Raw genomic sequence first — 17,676 nt, 5'->3', positions numbered from 1 at the left:
CAGCTGAAGGCGGCAGAAGACAGCAGAAGCAACAGGAGCACGAAAGAGAGCAGGCCTCTTTTCCTGTCTTGTAAGCAGGCCCCCCACCTAGGGCGCCCTCTTGCACAGGATGAGGGTGTCTACAAGGTGAGGCCCCGGCCCCCTGCTGAGTCACTTTATTATAAACGTCTCAAGTTTGACAGTGTATCAGCCATTACAGCCAGGACAGTAGAGGCATATGCCATTATTTTTTATCCCTTTCATAAGAACATTAAGGTCTTAAATTTGGCCTGTGACTATTATCTTGTCATCTATTACCTAGAAAATGTAAGCGTTTTTCTTAGGTTACTAGATGTTTTGAAAAACAATAATACCAGATCTCTCCATTTGAATTAGCTGGGGAGATCAGATACCTAGGATGCGTGGAGAATGGCTTTTGGTAAGACAGGTGTCAGCACCTGGGCCCTGGGGTTGGCATGTGTAAGGAAGCACCTAGACATGAACCCACGGCTGTGCCAGGCATTTCCGACTACCCCTTCACCAACTGACCAGGCCTCTAAACACAGCTAAAAAGTGGTTATTTCTCTAAGTCCAGCTCTTTATTTTGAGGTATAGATTGGCATACAGGAATGCGATGTCCCCAGATACAGTGTCACAACCCAGATGGAGAAAATGAGAGCAGGAAGACAGAACATTTCTTTCCTCCACAAGGATCACCTAGGGGTGCAACTGCGGGGTCATGGGGTGTTGTGTGTTCAGTTCTTCAAAAAGAAACGGGAGTTTTTAGGGGCTGGGGATTTAGCTCAGCGGCAAAAGCGCCTGCCTGGCAAGCGCAAGGTCATGAGTTCGGTTCCCGGTACCAGAAAAAAAAAGAAAAAAAGAAACGAGAGTTTTCCAGGGTAGCTATGTGATTTTACATTTCTCCCAGTAATGTCTGAGCGACCCGCTTTTTCAGCATTCTTTCTGGTATTCTGTGTTGCTCTTGGGCACCCTGCATTCCGGAGCGATTTGCAGGAAGGCTGGGCCGTGGAGGGCCGTGCTATGTGGGTAACTTGGGGTTTAGGTAACGTGGCTCCTCCATGAGGCCTGTGCTGTCCTACGGCTTCTGCTTACTGTGGTTTTTTCCACTGGCTTCTCCCTGTGGGGTTCAGATCAGCTTAGTAGCTGCAGCTCCAGCGTGAGCCCTTCTGCCCAGCGGCTCCTGGGGGAGCGTGGCCGGTGGTGAACCCGCAGCCTCTGCATCTCCCCCATGACAGCAGCTCAAGTCAGACTGCACCGTTCCCGCTGGGCATCGGTGGTCTGCACAGTGTGCAGCCACTCACGCGTCAGTTCCGCTGCTCCCGGACACTGGGCACGTCCCCTGTGCCCCCTCCACCTCCGCCCTCCGTTGTTCACCCAGCACCTCACGTCGAGTGTCTCCCACATTTGCCAGGCACCGTCCTGGCCCCCGGGGGCTGATAAAAAGCACGCTGCCCAGCCAAGGACAAAACCGGTGAAGTGTGTTCATTCAGTGCGGCAGCCCGGGTGACCAGGGCAGCTGGACTGCCACTCCTGTGGGAGGTGAGATCGGGTTTTCAGATGAGGGGAGCGGTGATTCTGGGAGACGGCGCAGTGCTTTCTTAGTTACGAGGACGGCGGCAAGAAGCAAAGGCGACTCCGACTACCCCAGAGTTCAGCGGACTAGTGGGTGCGTTTACGAGCAAGGCCAGGGCAGCAAGGGGGAGTGTCTGAGTCGGTCTCTGGCCTCCAGCCGGTGAGGCACCAGGCGGCACAGCAGGAGGTGAGCAGCGCGGGAAGCTTCTTAGTTACGGCCGCTCTGCCCCCCAATAGCCAGCATTTCCAGCCTGAGCTCTGCTGCAGAGGGAGGCAGATTCCCCCAAGAGCACGAACCCTTTGAACCGTAGGTCGAGCCTTCCTCTGAAGGATCCCTGGAAAACTGCCACACAGCCAGTTCATGGTGCCTAAGAGGCTGGGGATCACTGTCCTAGAGCAAGTTACAAGCCAGGGCAGAGAGGAAGACAAGGTCATTTTAATTCACAGCTTCAAATAACAAAAAACCCCAAAATGCACCACGTTCTTTTCCTGAGGGCTGACCATTATTCTGGGAGGCCACACGGCTTTGTGTGCTAGAGCTTTGTGTACTGGCCAACACGGCAGCAAAACCCTTTTGTGGACTAAACTCCCACCCCAAGACTTTCCCAGCCTTGCTCTGTCTTACTCCTTATCATCTGTAATAAAAAGTATTTACATTTTAAAAATATATTACAATAAAAGACATCACCAGGAACCTCCCTCACAGTACCCCGCCCCCACTGAACACATCCCGTCATCCTTGCCACTTTCGGCAGCATTTCCGGAAATCCTCTTCCATGTCTTTGATTGCTCTGTCGTAATTGCTGAGGTGTCCTGATACCATTCAAAACATTTCCTTTCTGTGCTCATTGGCTTTGAGGAAGAGCCAGCAGTCGCACGGTGCCAGATGCAGTGAACGAGGCGGATGAGGGCTCCCCGAAGTGTTTTCACAACCTACCTGGCCACTGGGGGGCGCTTGGCCGCAGCCTTCTGCTGTATTTGCATTCTGCTGTAATTGCACCTTGTGAAGACTCAGGAGAGAGCTTCCAGAACTGCTTCAGAAAGTGGCACGGAGGATGGGCTGAGTGAAGTGAGCGGGAGGGTTTTGAGGGAATTCATGACAGTCTGTCTTCGACTGTCAAAATTTTCCTGTAAACATTTCGCTAAGTTTTGCTCACGTGGCATAGCCAAAAGGGGCTCAATGTAAATGACTTGTTTCCTCAAAATGTCACTATAAAACCTGACCCCCTTGGGCCGGGGCACATTCTTCCCCGCCCTCTGGCCACGGTGCCCGTGGGTCAGGGAACTTGTCCCAGCACTGGTCCTCTCACCCTCTCGCTCCTTGCATTCAGCTCTTTATTTTCAGGAGCTGCTTAGTCTCAAGTTTAACAGCAGGAAGTGGGAGGGGCCGGGTGTACCCCAAGCAGCTGCTCCCTCTGCAGCTTGTCTTGCTTCTCTGTACTGACCTTCCCTCAGTCCTCTCTGCGTCTGCTGATCCACTCAGGACATGTTTTTTTGAGATTGTAGGGGGGCGTTGGTTTTGTGTTTGGTCTTTTTGAGACAGGGTCTCGCTCTGCAGTTCAGGCTGGCCTTGAGCTCACTTTGTAGCCCAGGCTGGCCTCTAACTCACAACGATCCTCCTGCCTCAGCCTGAGTGCTGTGGTTACAGGTGTGCACCACCACGCCTGGCTCTTGCTTTGTTTTTTGAGGTGGTGGGGATTGAATCTGAAGCTTTGTGTGTGATAAACAAGCGCTCTACCATTGACCTACATGCCCAACCCTTAGGTTGCAGTTTCCAGTGAGATCGCAGAAGGCTTCTGCTGAGGAGGCTTCTGCTGAGGTGTCGGGTGCTGCAGGCTTACAGGAGGTGAGGGAGTGAGTGGGGGAGAGGGTTCCAGAGGGAGGAGGAAGCATAAACAAAGGGAAGGGAGAAGGTGCTGAGGCTGGCGAGGTCCACGTGCAGGGCTTTGCAAGCCAAGGCCTGGGGTAAGGACGCCACCAAAGGCTTTTGGGCACCAGAAAGAACTGGATTTGAAATGGGGCCGGGGATATAGCTCAGCGAACTAGAGTGCCGAACAGGAAACAAGCCTGGTCCTTTCTGCTGGGGTTGGTGTAGAGATGGAACGAGTTACTCGGCATAAAGCTCTGCAGTGCCCGGCATACAGGGACACGGGCATACAGGAACACGGTGTATGCCTTTGCTAACACTGCCTCAGGACCTGACATAGGAGATCGAGAAGCTCATGGCAGATAGGGTAGGTCGACAAAATAGGTGAATTTCTTCATAATCTTATTTACTCATTTCTTGGAGAAGGATTTATAGAATGGATGATTTTGGTTTTTAAACAAAGCTATAAACTACTAAAGAAGTTGAAGTTGCTAATTGTTGCTTTGATACATGTGAGAGCGTGCTTCAGTGATAAGGTTAAAACCAAATCAAGGGCACAACTCTGCAGGCGAAAACTCTAATTGAGACAGAAGAGAAAATAAGGAGCTGGGTGTGCTGGCCCATGTCTCTAATCTCAGCACTCCGGAGGCTGAGGCAGGAGGATCACAATGAGTTTGAGACCAGCCTGAACTACATTAATTAAGACACAGTTTCAGGCTTAGGTTTTGGGTTTTTCTTTTTGTTTGTTTGTTTGTTTGTTTGTACCAGAAATCAAACTCAGGACTTTCTGCTTGCCCGGCAGGCGCTTATGCCACTGAGCTATATTCCCGGCCCCAAAACCCAATTTCAGAGAAAGAGAAAAAGAAACACAGACAGGAAAAAAAATAAAGGGGTTTTGGTTTTGAAGTCTGGTGGCAAGGATCAGACAGACCAGTTAACCAAAGATGAGGACTGGCTTTTATGGCTTCCCTGGGGTAGACCAGGTGATGGCACTTGCCCTTGGGTCCTGAGTGTGGCCTCCTCTTTAGGGGACAGATGTCATCATATGACAGTTCCTTAAGGCAAACATTACAATGACAGTACATGCATATTATACACCACAAGGGGGCACTTGTAAGATTTCCATGTTAAAATCAGCCAGGTCCCAGCCGCCCTCACACACCAAAGCTGGTCTCTGACCTTTTGTGAACAGGCCAGGCTGATCCACGTCTTCAAATTTGTGCCTGCTGCAGTTCCTCAAAACGAAGCTTTTTTCTTATTCTTTCTTTTCTTTGTTAGAAGACCAGCCTTATTATTACTTTTTTAATATTTCTTTTCTGGCACTGGGGATTGAAACTAGGGTGTTCACACTGAGTTACATATCCAATCGCAGACCTTTTTATATTTTATTGTGACATAGGGTCATGCCACATTGCCCAGGCTGGGCTCAAACCTGTAATGCTCCTGCCTCAGCCTCCCAGCATACTGGGATTACAGATGTGTACCACCACTGCTGGTTCTGGCTTGATCTTTGTCAGAGTTGTACCCCACGCTACTTCTTAGTTTTGTTGGTTCCATTTTAATTTGTATTAGCATTTTATGTTTGCAGTACATAATGATTATATTCACCAGGCGCAGCTGGTACAGGTACCTAACACATCTGAATTCTTTTTATATCCGATTCCCTTTCCTTTCTCCGCCCTCTATCTCTTGGTTCTTACTTTTCTTGCATACTTTTTCTCTCCCTCCCCCTTTTTATGTGAGACAGGGTCTCACTATGTAATTCAGGCTGGCCTTGAACTCATGGCAATCCTCCTGCCTCAGCACCTTGAGTGCTGGCTTTCAGTTTTTGAATGAGTGGTTTCTTTTTCTTTCTCTTTTTTGGTACCGGGAATCCAACTCATGACCTCAGGCTTGCCAGGCAAGCGCTTATGCCGCTGAGCTATATCCCTGGCCCTTAGTTTTCACTTAAAGCTTTTTCCTGTAAATTTGAACCGAATGCCTGTTTTATGTTATCAGTGAAGCAAGGATCTGTGCTAGTTGGTGACATAATTTAATTTTCTTTTTTTTTTTGTTTGAGACAGGCTCTTTTGTTAATGTAGCACATCTAAGCGAGCCCTAGGGTCTCCCGTGCCACCTTACTCCCTGCAAATCCAGGGTCGGCACACAACGGGGGGGGGCGGGGCGGGCTGGGGCCACCCTCCCTCCACGGCCCGCAGCTGGCTCCCGCCTGGAACACTGCATCCGTCTGTATCATGGTGCAGCCTTCGAATGCAGCCGCAGGCGCTTCCTCCCGCCTGCATCTCCAACCCTGCCCAGCTTCTCCAGCTTCGAGCAACACTGGCGTCAAACTCTGGGTTTCCGGCTTTCCGTCACTCGAGTTTGGCTCGGAGACTAGCTCGATCCGCACGGCGCGCACCCCACCTGGTCCGTAACTTTTAGCTCCAAACCCTGCCCCAAGGGGGCTCTACGCCTCGAGGACACGGAGCATGCGCCGGAAGGTCCCGGCCCCGCCTCTGCCGCCCCGCCCCGTAGGTGCTGGGCCTATCCGCGAGTCGTCGCTCGAGGCTCCGCCCCAAGCCCCGCCCATTCCCGGGCCCCTGGGAGCGCAGGGCTCCGGCTCGAAGCTCCGCCCGGGACGCAGAGCGCGCGCGGTCCCGGTGCAGACCTCCGTCCGGACCTGGGTTGGGACCTCGGTGACCGCCGTGCGCAGACCTCCGCGAGCGCGCCTCCGGACCGTGGGGTTCGTTAGTTGATAGCGATTTGGGCTTGTAGGAGTTATGGGAACGGTTTCCGCGCTGCCTGCTTTTCGTCTCCCGCTCCGCGCAAGAAGGGCTGTAGGCCGCGTCGAGCTGCGTGCTTTTCGGGTCGCGCTTTCTCCTTAGGAGTCGGGAATCGCGCGAACCCCGAGCTCTGGCAAGTGCTGAGCGATGTAGTCCAACGCTGGTTCGGTTCCCGGAGATTTTCGGGCTCCGATTCTTTGAAAATCTCGCGTTTGGTGCTGGGCCGGTGGAATTCACGACCCTAAGGCCTCCGCCCCTGACCTCCTAGGGAAACCGAAAACGGGTGGGCGCTGCGCGGCCGGGCCAGGCGTGCTGGACGCGGAACCCCGTTCCTCCCGAGGAGGGGAGATCCTTTTCTAAGGGTGCAGCGTCCCGTGGGGTCATGACTCGGGTTCCGTATATTTTATGCTGCCTACCCGCAGTCCAACAAGAGCTGCGAATCGGATGCAAGTTGGTAAAGTTCTGCAGACGTTGAGTACGGAAGGAGTCTCATGCTGGGGGCAGAAATGAAAAGCACCCCTTCTCCCTCCCGCCTTCCCAAGAGACCGTAAAGATCACTGGGTTAGAGGCGCAGAGGCTTTGCTTTCTGATGTAGTGACGACCTGGTTAAAAGGTTAACTCGGTGCCAGTCCGGCGGCGACCAGTGGATCTTAGTTGCTGTGGGCCTCTGTTAGGACTCTTGTTAGCAAAACAGGCTGGGTATCTGCACGTTCACTTACTACTCCATCGAATGCTCGAAGCAGCCCCAGGAGATTGTACCTTTCTTAATATCATTATACTGTGGAGGAACCTGAGTCCGTTTCTCTCACCGCGGGCTGGAGCTGGGGTTGCGTGGGCTGGAGAGCTGAGCTAGTTAGTAATGGTGGCCTCTGATCGGTCCCCTGTGCAGGTGCAGGTCTGGTGTGGTCTTCTGCCTGGACACAGAGAGCAATGCAGAAGTCCAGCCCACTGTAAGTATAGTAAATGGCACAGAACAGTCCGGAGCTCAAAAACCAGAGTTCCCGCCTCCTTGTGAAAAGAGCCCTGAGTATGGGCTCCCTGGGCACAGCATGGGGTGTGGGAGGATGGCTGGACAGGTTGGCCAGAGACCTGGATGTGAGTCCCTGCTCACTCACGTGGGCGATCTGGCAAAATCCAACCTCTCTGGGCTTCATTTTTGAAGTCCATCCAGTGATCACATGGCTTGCTTTTAAAACATCCTAGCACCGATTTCTCCCTCTTGCCTTACAGAGTGCCTTTACATTATTTTGGCTTTGGCTATGCAGCCCTGGTTGCTACCGGTGGGATCATTGGCTATGCAAAAGCAGGTAAGGGTTTTTATGTAGCCACCTGGCCTCTTAAAAATGCTTGGATACAGCCAGGCTGGACGGTGCCCGCCTATATTTGCAGCACTCTGCCAGAGGGAGGCTGGGCGGGTGCAAGTTAGAGCTCAGCCTGAGAAACTTAGCAACTTAGCAAGACCCTGTCTGGAAATAAAAGAGGTGAGGATGTCGCTCAGTGTCAAAGCCGGGGTCCGAGCCCCAGGAACACATACACACACACTCAGGCACAAGAATAAGACTTTAGAAATCTGTAATTGTTTCTGTGACGGTGATGAGGGAATAGCAGGGTCCCCTGAAGAGTGCCCTGGCTTGAGTCAGGTTTGCCTGCAGTGAGTCTCCTGGCTCCTCCTGGCCCTGCCTGCCTTCTGGTTATCTGGCTGAGCCGAGCCAGGCTGCCTGGTTTTGCCTCTCTGTCTGCACATAGGCAGGTGTGGCAGTAGATTATTATTATCAGCCGCCATCCGTCAGGTTCCACCCGCAAGATACCAACTCTGAGTTTTTGAAGGAGGAAGAAACCTCCAGTTGTTTTTTTTTCTTTTCTTTTTTGAGTTTGTGCTAGGCTGCCGGACGTGGTGGTGCACACGCCTGTAATCCTGGCACTCGGGAGACTGAGGCAGGAGGATCATTCCAAATTTCAGGCCAGCCTGGGCTACAAAGTGAGCTTAAGACCTGTCTGAAATGCATAGCGAGACCCTATCTCAAAAAGACAAAAATTAAAATTAAAATTAAAAAAACCCATAAATTTGTGCTGGGGCTGGAACCCAGGGCCCTATGTATTCTAGGCATTTTATTTCTAATATGAAAGCCCCTTGGTTAAGCCAGGTAGGAGGGTGTGGATAAATGTGCTTGTTTCTGCCCCCTTCCCTGCCTGCACCCCCACCTCAGGGCACACTCCCCAGCGTTCTTACTGTGCCGATCTTTCTTTCTGCTGACCCTGTTTCCCTCTCCTTTTGTGAATTGCCTGGCGTCCGGTGCACACTTCCAGCCCTTGATGGGTTGATCCAGACTTGGTAAGGAAAAGCCCTGACCACAGTTCCAGGGAAGATCTCCTTTTCTTAAAGTGGAAGTGCCCTTTCTATTGGAAAATGGGGTGGTAAGACCCCGGCTTCCTGGTGAGATCAGCAAACTCCCCAAACATTTTCCTGCTTGAGAGCGCCGCAGTTATGAACCACGAAGTTCCCTTTGCTCGTTTCCTCCGCAGGGAAGGGGATTCTGGGGGAGTTGGTAAGTGAACCAAGCGTTGGGCATAACTCAGGTGCATGTGTTTTGCTTCCCTTTAGGTAGTGTGCCGAGCCTGGCCGCTGGGCTCCTCTTCGGGGGCTTAGCAGGCCTGGGTGCTTACCAGCTGTCTCAGGACCCCAGGAACGTTTGGGTTTTCCTCGGTACGTGCTTCGTGTCCCCGTAAAGCAGTTCTGGAACTGTTATCTGCCCCACCAGAAGGCCCCGGTCTGCTGGGATGTGGCTACCTTGTAACCTGGAACAGTTCTTACTGCTTCTGCTCCAGGGAACTTGCACATGGGAATTGGTCTGGTTTCTGCGGGTCTCTTATGTGTAGAATGTGGAAGGGTTTTCGTACCTTGTGAGATTGGTTGGGACTAGTCCTAGTTTGTCTGCTTGTACCAAGTAAGCGGGTATCAGTTGACCACTGGCCTTGTGCAGTACAGACAGCTGTGAGCTTTGCATTCGGATTGCATTCTCCCCTTGGGAAATCCCTTGCCTCTTTAGCAGCTATTTGTAGAAGACAGAGGCTTTGCACCGCTGGGGAACTTTCAGCTGAGCTGGGGAGTCAGACGTGACGTGAGACAGGACTGGGGACTGTGGGAAAGTGGACGGGAAGATTGCTGCTTACCCGGGTGGCTTTTGCCGCCAGGAGTGTAGGTGCCTCCGTGCCTCCTCGCACCCACAGGGTGAGAACAGGTGCAGCTCTGGCCCTTGGGAGCAGGAGGGGACCCTTGTGGCCCAGCCCACAGAGGGAGGGGAAGAGAGGCCAGCAATGGCGGCCGGAAGTCGGGCCCAGCTCCTGGCTCTGCCTAGCAGCTTCCCTTTCGCACAGGGAGTGAGGTTCAGGCCCTCTTCCCTGCGTCCCTCCCCTCCGCCACTCTCAGCGGATGACCTCGTGCTGACCTTCCTGAAGCACCAGCAGGCCCAGGCAGGGACGGGTCGCACCCTCCAATCCCTTCCCTGTGCTGTGTCCTTCCTGTCCCAGCGCTCCCTCTGCCTGGGCTTTGCTCTGTTCTCCCCGACCTGCTCGGGGCTTTGCACTGTCAAGGGTCCTGTTTGCTATTTGTGCTCTTCTGGGGGGGGGGGTCCTTCCCAGCGATGCTCCTGTGTTCATTTCTCACCCAGAAAAAGAACCACTTCCTCCTTGAGTTCTGTGCCTTTTCCTTCCATTGCAGACACTTCTCTAAAAACCTACCCGCCTCCTGCGTCCTCCTTCCTCCCCTCCCGCACGTCCCTGTACTCTGCCCCCTTCGTCCACAGGAATGCCACTCCCTGAGGCTGCCGGGACCTGTGTTTGTACAAAATCAGAGTACGGGTTTTAACCCGTGTTTGACATGGTTTGTAGGCTGTTCTCAGCACAGCTCACCGATCATTCCTGGTTTTCCTTTTTGTCTTGTCACTATTTATTTTATAACCCGTCTTCTCCTCTTTCAAGTAAATACTGAACTTAGGACCTGGCTCTCTATCTCCTTTACACTCTGACACTTGGCAGTGTTATTGAAGGTCATTCCTTAAATTATCTCCAGTATACAAGCGATTCACAAACGCCTGTCTCCTCTGGCATGAAGTGTCATCTTTCAGTGTCTCAGGGCCTCTGCAGAGACCTGACCAGAGATCCCACACACGTAGCTTCTCCCGTCCATGTCTGTGTCACTCTGGCTTTTAGTTCCTTGAATGTGTGTTCCTCTCACCACAGGGCCTTTGTATGAACTGTTTTCTCTGCTTAGAAGGTGCTTCTCCCCTCCTGCTTCAGCTCACTGGCTTCTCTAATTTTTGATAGTGAGTCTGTCTTTACTTCTTCAGCTAACCCTTGGATGATCTCCTGAGTAGATAGAACACCCACCTGTAGCACAGAGTACACTTTTTAAAGACGTGTTTACCCTATCAGACTTGAAACACTATAAAGGCTGGAGGCAGTTTTTGAGTATGGCTGTGGTGTAGCTAACAGGAAAAGCATGTCAGGGGAGAAGCAATATTATCTGTAAGACACGAAAAGAATCCTATAGCATTCTGGGGAAACTAAGACGTTGATGGTGAACTGTGGGTTTGCAGACGCGTGGTGAGAGAGGAAGCCAAGGCAGGCTGGGCCCAGGTTGGGAGGGACCGTATCCCGCCAGTGTGTGTGCCTGGACTCTAGGACGTGGACAGCCAGGAAGCTCCCTGCATGAGGAAGAGGGAGTCTGGGCCTTGAAAGCGCAGTGGGGCTCTCCCACTTCTGGTCCCCTTGCATATGAGAGGTAGTGATTATTTCTCTTTTTGTCAGGTACATCCGGGACCTTGGCTGGCATTATGGGAATGAGATTCTACCGCACTGGGAAGTTTATGCCTGCAGGTTTAATTGCAGGTGCCAGGTACTCTGGATTCTGTTGTTCTTATTTACCAGGATAGAGTTTGGTTTCTTTTGCAAGATACTTGATACATTAAAAAATGTGCAGGGCTTGTATCAGCATACCTGATCCTAGACATCAACTCAGATTACTTAGTTTATACACAAGTCGGAAAAGCCACAAAAACAGGAGTTGATTTATTGTCAAAAACGGCTTGACTCTTTATTCACTGGGGAAATGGTTTTGTTCTCAGATTTTGTCTCTGGTGGATCCTGCCTTCTTCCCACAGTGGAACAAGCCTCAGGGCAAAGCTCTGACCATATTTCTTAGTTGTACAGAACTTTGTTACTCAGAATTTTGCTAGAAGGGAATTTTGATTGAATCTTGTTTTCTAGTCACCTTTGATTATAAAACCCAAAGCTAATTGTTTCCAATTTCATCATTCAGAAATATAACTCAGGACATGCCAAGGGTAGGGAAATTTTAAAAACTCTGTTTCAGGAAAAGAGTATATACCCATCTTTGGTCATACTTATGTTATTGATCATAATCTTTTATACCAAGATCAATAGCAGCAAAGTGGGCTGGGTGTGGTAGTACATGCCTATAATCCCAGCTGTAATCAGCTGGCACAGGAAGATTACGAGTTGGAGCCCAGCCTGGAAAATTTAGCAAGACTGTGTCTCAAAAAAAAATGGCTGAGTGTATAGCCCAGTGTGAAGAACCTGGGTTCAATCCTGAGTACCATTAAAAAAAAAAAAAAAAGTAGTCAAAAGCTGTGGGGCTCTGTGAGAGCGCCCCTGGGTTCAATCTACAGTACCACAAAATTAAAAAGTTAAAAAATACAAAGAATAAACTAGAAGGCTAGAGATCTACCGTTAATTAACTGTATGACCTGAAAGGCATCAACCTCTCTTGCCTTAGCTTCGTTCCCTCAAGTCATTGGCAGTTGGATTAGGAAGGCCCAAACGCCTTGGCCTGTCTTTCTTTGGTGCTTCCAGGGAAATTCTGTATTTCTGAGTGCTCTGTCCCGGTACCTCCCTTCCATGCAGGTGTGAGGGACCTGCAGGGTCCCTTTAAAAAAAAAAAAGGTCCCTGGCTCTGTCCTTTTCCTGATGGCTTCTGTCTGTGTTTCTTTTGAACAGTTTGCTGATGGTTGTTAAAGTTGGAATTAATGTGTTGAGCCGACCACCACGCTCATAGTCGGCACATCCCAGCCTGAGCTCATGAAGAGCTAACAATCTCCGGACTTCCGCTTGTTACGCGTGTTAAAGAAATGCAGGACGTTTACACACTTTCTCATTTTACTCAAAACAAAGAACTCTGAACTTGGAGAAAAACATTCGTCCTTGGCATCCCAACCCTTCAGAGGTGGTGAGTGTATAAGCAAAGAGCTTAATGATGCCTTTACGTGATTGGTTCTTCTATGGTGATGTTATCTCTTCTCTCTGTATCAGTAGTTAAAAATCACAGGCAGTAAAATGTTGGGAGTCAATATTGGGGCCCCCAAAGCCTCATGCCCTACTCCAAAGAACAGTATGAAGAAGCTCTCTTGGTGAGATTTGGGATCTGTGTTCTTTTGCTTCTCTTAGAGCACAGACCTCTTTTGGGATTATGTTAAATGGAATAATGAAAATAAAATTCACTATAAATGACATATTCTTTGGTGTCTTCTTTGCCAGAGATGTCTGGAACACAGAGTGAGATGTGGACAGCAGGGCAAAGTGGTCATGCGGAAGTATTTCGTTAATGTTACGTTCAGGAGTTACCTATTTCAAAGGACAAAGAAAGGTTATTATTTTATTAGATGTTTCCTGGGAGCTTATTTTAAAAATGATCTTGAAGGTTTCTAAGGACTGTGTAGCAAAAAAAAAAAGAAGTGTTTTGTTGACTTTACTAGTTCATCTCTGAATGTGAAACCAAGTTCAGTGTGGTGGTGCCTGCCAGGATCCCAAGTTCAAGTTCAGTCCCAGCCTGGGCAACTTAGGGACTTAGTGAGACCCTGACTCAAAGTATAAATAAAAAAGGCCGGGGATGTAGCTCAGTGTGAAAGCCCTGGGTACAATCGCTAGTATTAAAAAATAAAAAACCTTGTCCAGGGTTTGAATTACTATGATCTCTACATTGGTCACAGCGGCTGGACACTGGCACATTTCATTTCACTTTATTAGCTTCTTTGCAGGGAGGCACAATATCCAACACCCACCACTTAAAGGAGAAGTTTAATCTGCTCAGGGTGTCAGTCCATGATCCGCTGGCTGCAGAGCAGAGGCTTCGTGGCAGAAGGACATGGTGCAGCAAATCTGCATAGTTCGTGGTGGCCGAAGCAGAACAGGGAAAGAGGGTGACGGCAGAAGGGGCAAAGCACAGAGCTACGGCCACGCCTCCGTGACCCACCCAGATGCACCTGTACGAGTGCTCCACCAGTTCCTGGGATACATCCCAAAGCCAGTCAGGTTGAAATTCCACCCACTCATACCTACATTTTCCCCTCAAAAATGTTTTTTCTGTGATCATAAGATGTATTTGGTATGAGATGATTTTCATAAAAAGGCTCTACAGTTTGTTGTATATAAGGCATTTGCAGTGATGCACTATACCTAGTAGTGGGCGTTCCATAAATATTTGCTGAGTGGTCTGATCCAGTCGTTGCTTGCTTGCTTGTTTTTTTTTTGAGACAGTGTCTTGCTTAGTTGCCCAAGCTGGGCGTTGTCCGCCTGCCTCAGCCTTCCAGAGTGCTGGATTCACAGGTGTGTCTTGCCAGGCCCAGCTGTTACTGAGTTTTTAAGTGCATAAATGTTATTGTGAATGTTACGGGTGTGAAGGGAGAATGCGAGCACTTTCCTCACTGGTTGCAGTTGTATGTGCTATTCACACTGGCTCTTCTTTATTTACTGTGTTCAGCAAACAAAGTGTTACATATTTGTTCATATACAGTATTCATGTATTTATTTTAGAAGTCTAGATCTATTTCCAGAAAATCCATTTTGATTATGGTCATATATTGTTTCTTTATTTATGATACAGCCTTATATATTTGGTTTTGTGTGTGTGTGTGTGTGTGTGTGTGTGTGTGTGTGTGTGTTTTAACATTTTATCCTGGAAACCTTTTGTCTTTTTGAGACAGGGTCTCGCTATGCAGTTCAGGCTGGCCTTGAACTCACTTTGTAGCCCAGGCTGGTCTCAAACTTACAGAGATCCTCCTGCCTCAGCCTCCTGAGGGCTAGGATCACAGGTGTGCGCCACCACACCTGGCTGAAAGTTCTGATTTACTGAAAGCCACGATAATTTTCATGAGCTCACATACATCCTTCATGTGGTTTCATCAGTTCACTAGTGAACATTAGGCACATACTCTGTATACAGAAGACGTGAATGAAAAACGTACAATAGAACGTCAGAAAACCAAGTCTCACAGTGTGTCCATTGTATATACCACGACTAAGTGCAATTTGTGGCAGTATGTAAGGCTTGTGTAACATTTGAAGTAAGTTTGTATAATCTAACACATCAGCAGACTAGAGAAAAATCCCATCATCCCATCAGTACATGCAGAAAAATGATTTGACAGAATTTCACCCCTATTCATAACAAAAGCTCCCAGCAAACTGGGAGTAGGAGGACCCCTCACTAGGACAAAGCCCTTCAGCTAACATCATACTTAAAGGGAAGAGATGGTGTATTTCCTAACACCAGGGCCATGGCAAGGCTTTCATCTCACCAGCGCTAGTTAACGCTGTACTGGAGTCCTAACTAATGCCTCGAGACAAGGAAAGGAAGCCAGGGAAAGGAAGCCGGGTGTGGTGGCAGGTGCTTGTAATCCCAGGTGCTTGTGAGGCCGAGGCAGAAGGATCCACAGCTTCAGACCAGGTTGGGCACTGTAACAGAATTTTTTAAAAATGCTCCGGATAAGCTCAGTGGTAGAGTGCTTGCCAAGCATATGCACAGCCCTAGGTTCAATCCCCAGCACTGCAATAAATGAATGATGTACTGATGAAGAAGTAAAAGTTTTCACTTGTAGATGATTTGATCATCTACAAACACAGAACTTACCAAAGAACCAAGAAACTGCTGGAAGTAATAGATGACTATAGCAATTATTAAAATATAAAATGAAGCTGGGCATGGTGGCACTCACCTGTAATCCCAGCATCTGGGAGGCTGAGGCAGGAGGACCTCTGTGAGTTCAAGGCCAGCCTGGGCTACCTAGTGAGTTGAACTGCATTGTGAGATCCTGTCTACCAATGAACCAGTGAAATAGGAAATTACAAATGCAATATCATTTACATTAGTACAAATGTTCCTACCCCCAAAACCCAATACCTAGGTATAAATCACTAGTACTAAAAAATAAACTAGGTATAAATAAACAAAATGTATAAAAGGTCTATATGAAGAAAACTGTAAAACTGATGAAAACCATCAAAGAAGACCTAAATCAATGCAGAAAAATTCTTTGTATGGGGTAGGAAGTTCTCCCAAACATCATCAAGCTTCAGCACAAATCCAATCAACCCCACAGAGTAAATTACGGTCTGGATATTGACAAGCTGATTTTTTTTTTCTGTAATAGGCATGGAACCCAGGGCACTCTGCCACTGAGCTATATTCCTAGCTGTATCAGTCAGGTTTTTACTAGAGAAACAGATATAACACAAGATGTACAAACATGTAAGGAATTACAAGATTGGCTTACGACGGTCAGCCAGAGTTGTATGAGGAAGCGTGCAGAGGATGTCTGCACACTGAAGACCAAAGGAATCAGTCCAGGGTCTGGAGTTTACTGCAGTGTTAGGCACAAGTCCGTACAAGGAGGCTGATGAGTCTGTGACCGGAAGGCTGAAGGATCCAAGGCGGGAGCTGAAGAGTCTGCACTAGAAGCCAGGAGACGATGTCCAGCTGAAGGTGAAGACTGGAGCTCCTCCAAAAGGAATGGAAGTTCCTCTGTCCTTCCTCATTTCCCTTTTATATCATCTAGGTGATGAGCCACCCTAGGGTGGGTCCTCTGCACCCTAGGGTGTAGAATTGCTGAGCCAATTGCTGAGCCAAGTTTAGTTAAGCTTCTGACCTTCTCAAATTGACATAATCAATCAACCACTACACTAGCCCTTCTATTTTTTGATACAGAGCCTTGCTAAGTTGTTAAATTGCCCAGCCTGGGTTTGAACCCATGATCCTCCTGCCTCAGCCTCCCAGAGGGCTGGGATTACAGGCATGTACCACCACACCCAGCTTGATAAACTGACTCCCGAGTTTATATGGTGGGATGAAAAACCTGTGATAGCCCATACTATACTGATGGAGAGAAACAGCTGAAGGGCTGACGTAAGCTACAACAATCAAGATAGTGTAGTATTACTGAGTGAACAGACTAGACCAGGAGAACAGAATAAAGAGCTCAGAAATAGAGCCGCATAAATAGTCAGCTGATCTCTGCCCAAGGAGCAAGCCAGTTCAGTGGAGAAAGGACAGTCTCTTCAGTAAATGGTGCTGGAACAATGGACATGGTGACACAGGGAAAAGTAATGTGACCTTGGGTAGGCTGAAGATGTTTTAGATAGAACATCAGAAGTCCTATCCCTGAAAGAAAAATATTAAGTTGAAATTCATTCAAATTAAAAATTCTGCTCTGCAAAACACAGTCAAGAGAATAAAAACCAGACACAGACCTTAGAGAAAATAGCTTTAAAACAATCTATCTGACAAATGGCTGTGACCCAAAAAGTAGAGTGGTTAAAGCTCAACAGATAGAAAACAACCAACCCAGTTTAAAAATGGGCAAAAGGTTGGAACAGGCGGTTAACCCAAGACATGGCCAGTAAGCACATGCGGAGATGCCCCGCAGCCGTCATTAGGGAACTGTAAGAAAAACCAACAGCCGGGAGGCCACACACCCAGCAGAATGGCCCCGCCCAACGCTGCAAGGGTGCCGAGCAACAGCAACTGTCATTCACCGCTTGTGGTGGGAGGAGCCCGAATGTACAGCCACGCCCAGGACAGCTTGGCAGTCCTTACAGAACCAAATACTTTTACCATACAATCCAGCCGTCCTGCTCCTTAGTAGTTCCCCAAGCAAGCTGAAAACGGTGTGCACACAGAAACATGCACATAAACGTCCATAGCAGCTTTATTCAAATGCCCCAATTTGGAAGCAAACCAAGAGGTCCTTCCGTAGATGAGTGGGGAACACCGCACACTGAAATGTTATTCAGTGTTAAAAGTGAGCTTACAAGCTAAGAAAGACACGGACGAGCTGTCAGTGCGTATCGCGGAGTGAGAGAAACCACTGTATGATTCCAACCACACAAAATTCTGGAAATAGGGTCGTTATTAGGGACAATAAATAGATCGGTGGTTGCCAGAGGTTTGGGGGAAGGCAGGACCCGACAGAGCACAGCGGATTTCCAGTGCAGTGAAAGCATCTCACATGATATTGTAACGCTGGACTGGTATAACGGAAGTCATGGTAACGTTGTGCTGATACTGGTGGTCAGTGTGATAAATGTACCCTGGTAAGGCAAGATGTTGACAGGGAAAATCAAGGTGGGGATGAGGGGTTCTACATGAAACTCTAACTTCCTTTCCCTTCCTTTCCCTTCCTTTCC

At 48.9% G+C, this 17,676-nt stretch overlaps 1 protein-coding gene across 1 annotated transcript; it reads left to right on the top strand.

Annotated features, from left to right (window-relative positions):
- Positions 1 to 6,024: 6,024 nt before the first annotated feature.
- On the top strand, positions 6,025 to 12,728 carry Tmem14c (transmembrane protein 14C). The gene is made up of 6 exons (XM_005398834.2): positions 6,025 to 6,161; positions 7,091 to 7,151; positions 7,432 to 7,508; positions 8,804 to 8,905; positions 11,008 to 11,095; positions 12,217 to 12,728. The coding sequence occupies exons 2-6, from the start codon at positions 7,132 to 7,134 to the stop codon at positions 12,272 to 12,274; spliced, it is 345 nt and encodes a 114-aa protein (XP_005398891.1). The 5' UTR covers positions 6,025 to 6,161; positions 7,091 to 7,131; the 3' UTR covers positions 12,275 to 12,728.
- The last annotated feature ends 4,948 nt before the right edge of the window (positions 12,729 to 17,676 follow it).

This window comes from Chinchilla lanigera, unplaced genomic scaffold (assembly GCF_000276665.1).
Source record: "Chinchilla lanigera isolate Chin_1 unplaced genomic scaffold, ChiLan1.0 scaffold00064, whole genome shotgun sequence".
In the NCBI taxonomy this organism is placed as follows: Eukaryota; Metazoa; Chordata; class Mammalia; order Rodentia; family Chinchillidae; genus Chinchilla; species Chinchilla lanigera.
The sequence above is the reverse complement of the archived record's forward strand: the minus strand, read 5'-3'. Positions and strand labels throughout refer to the sequence as shown.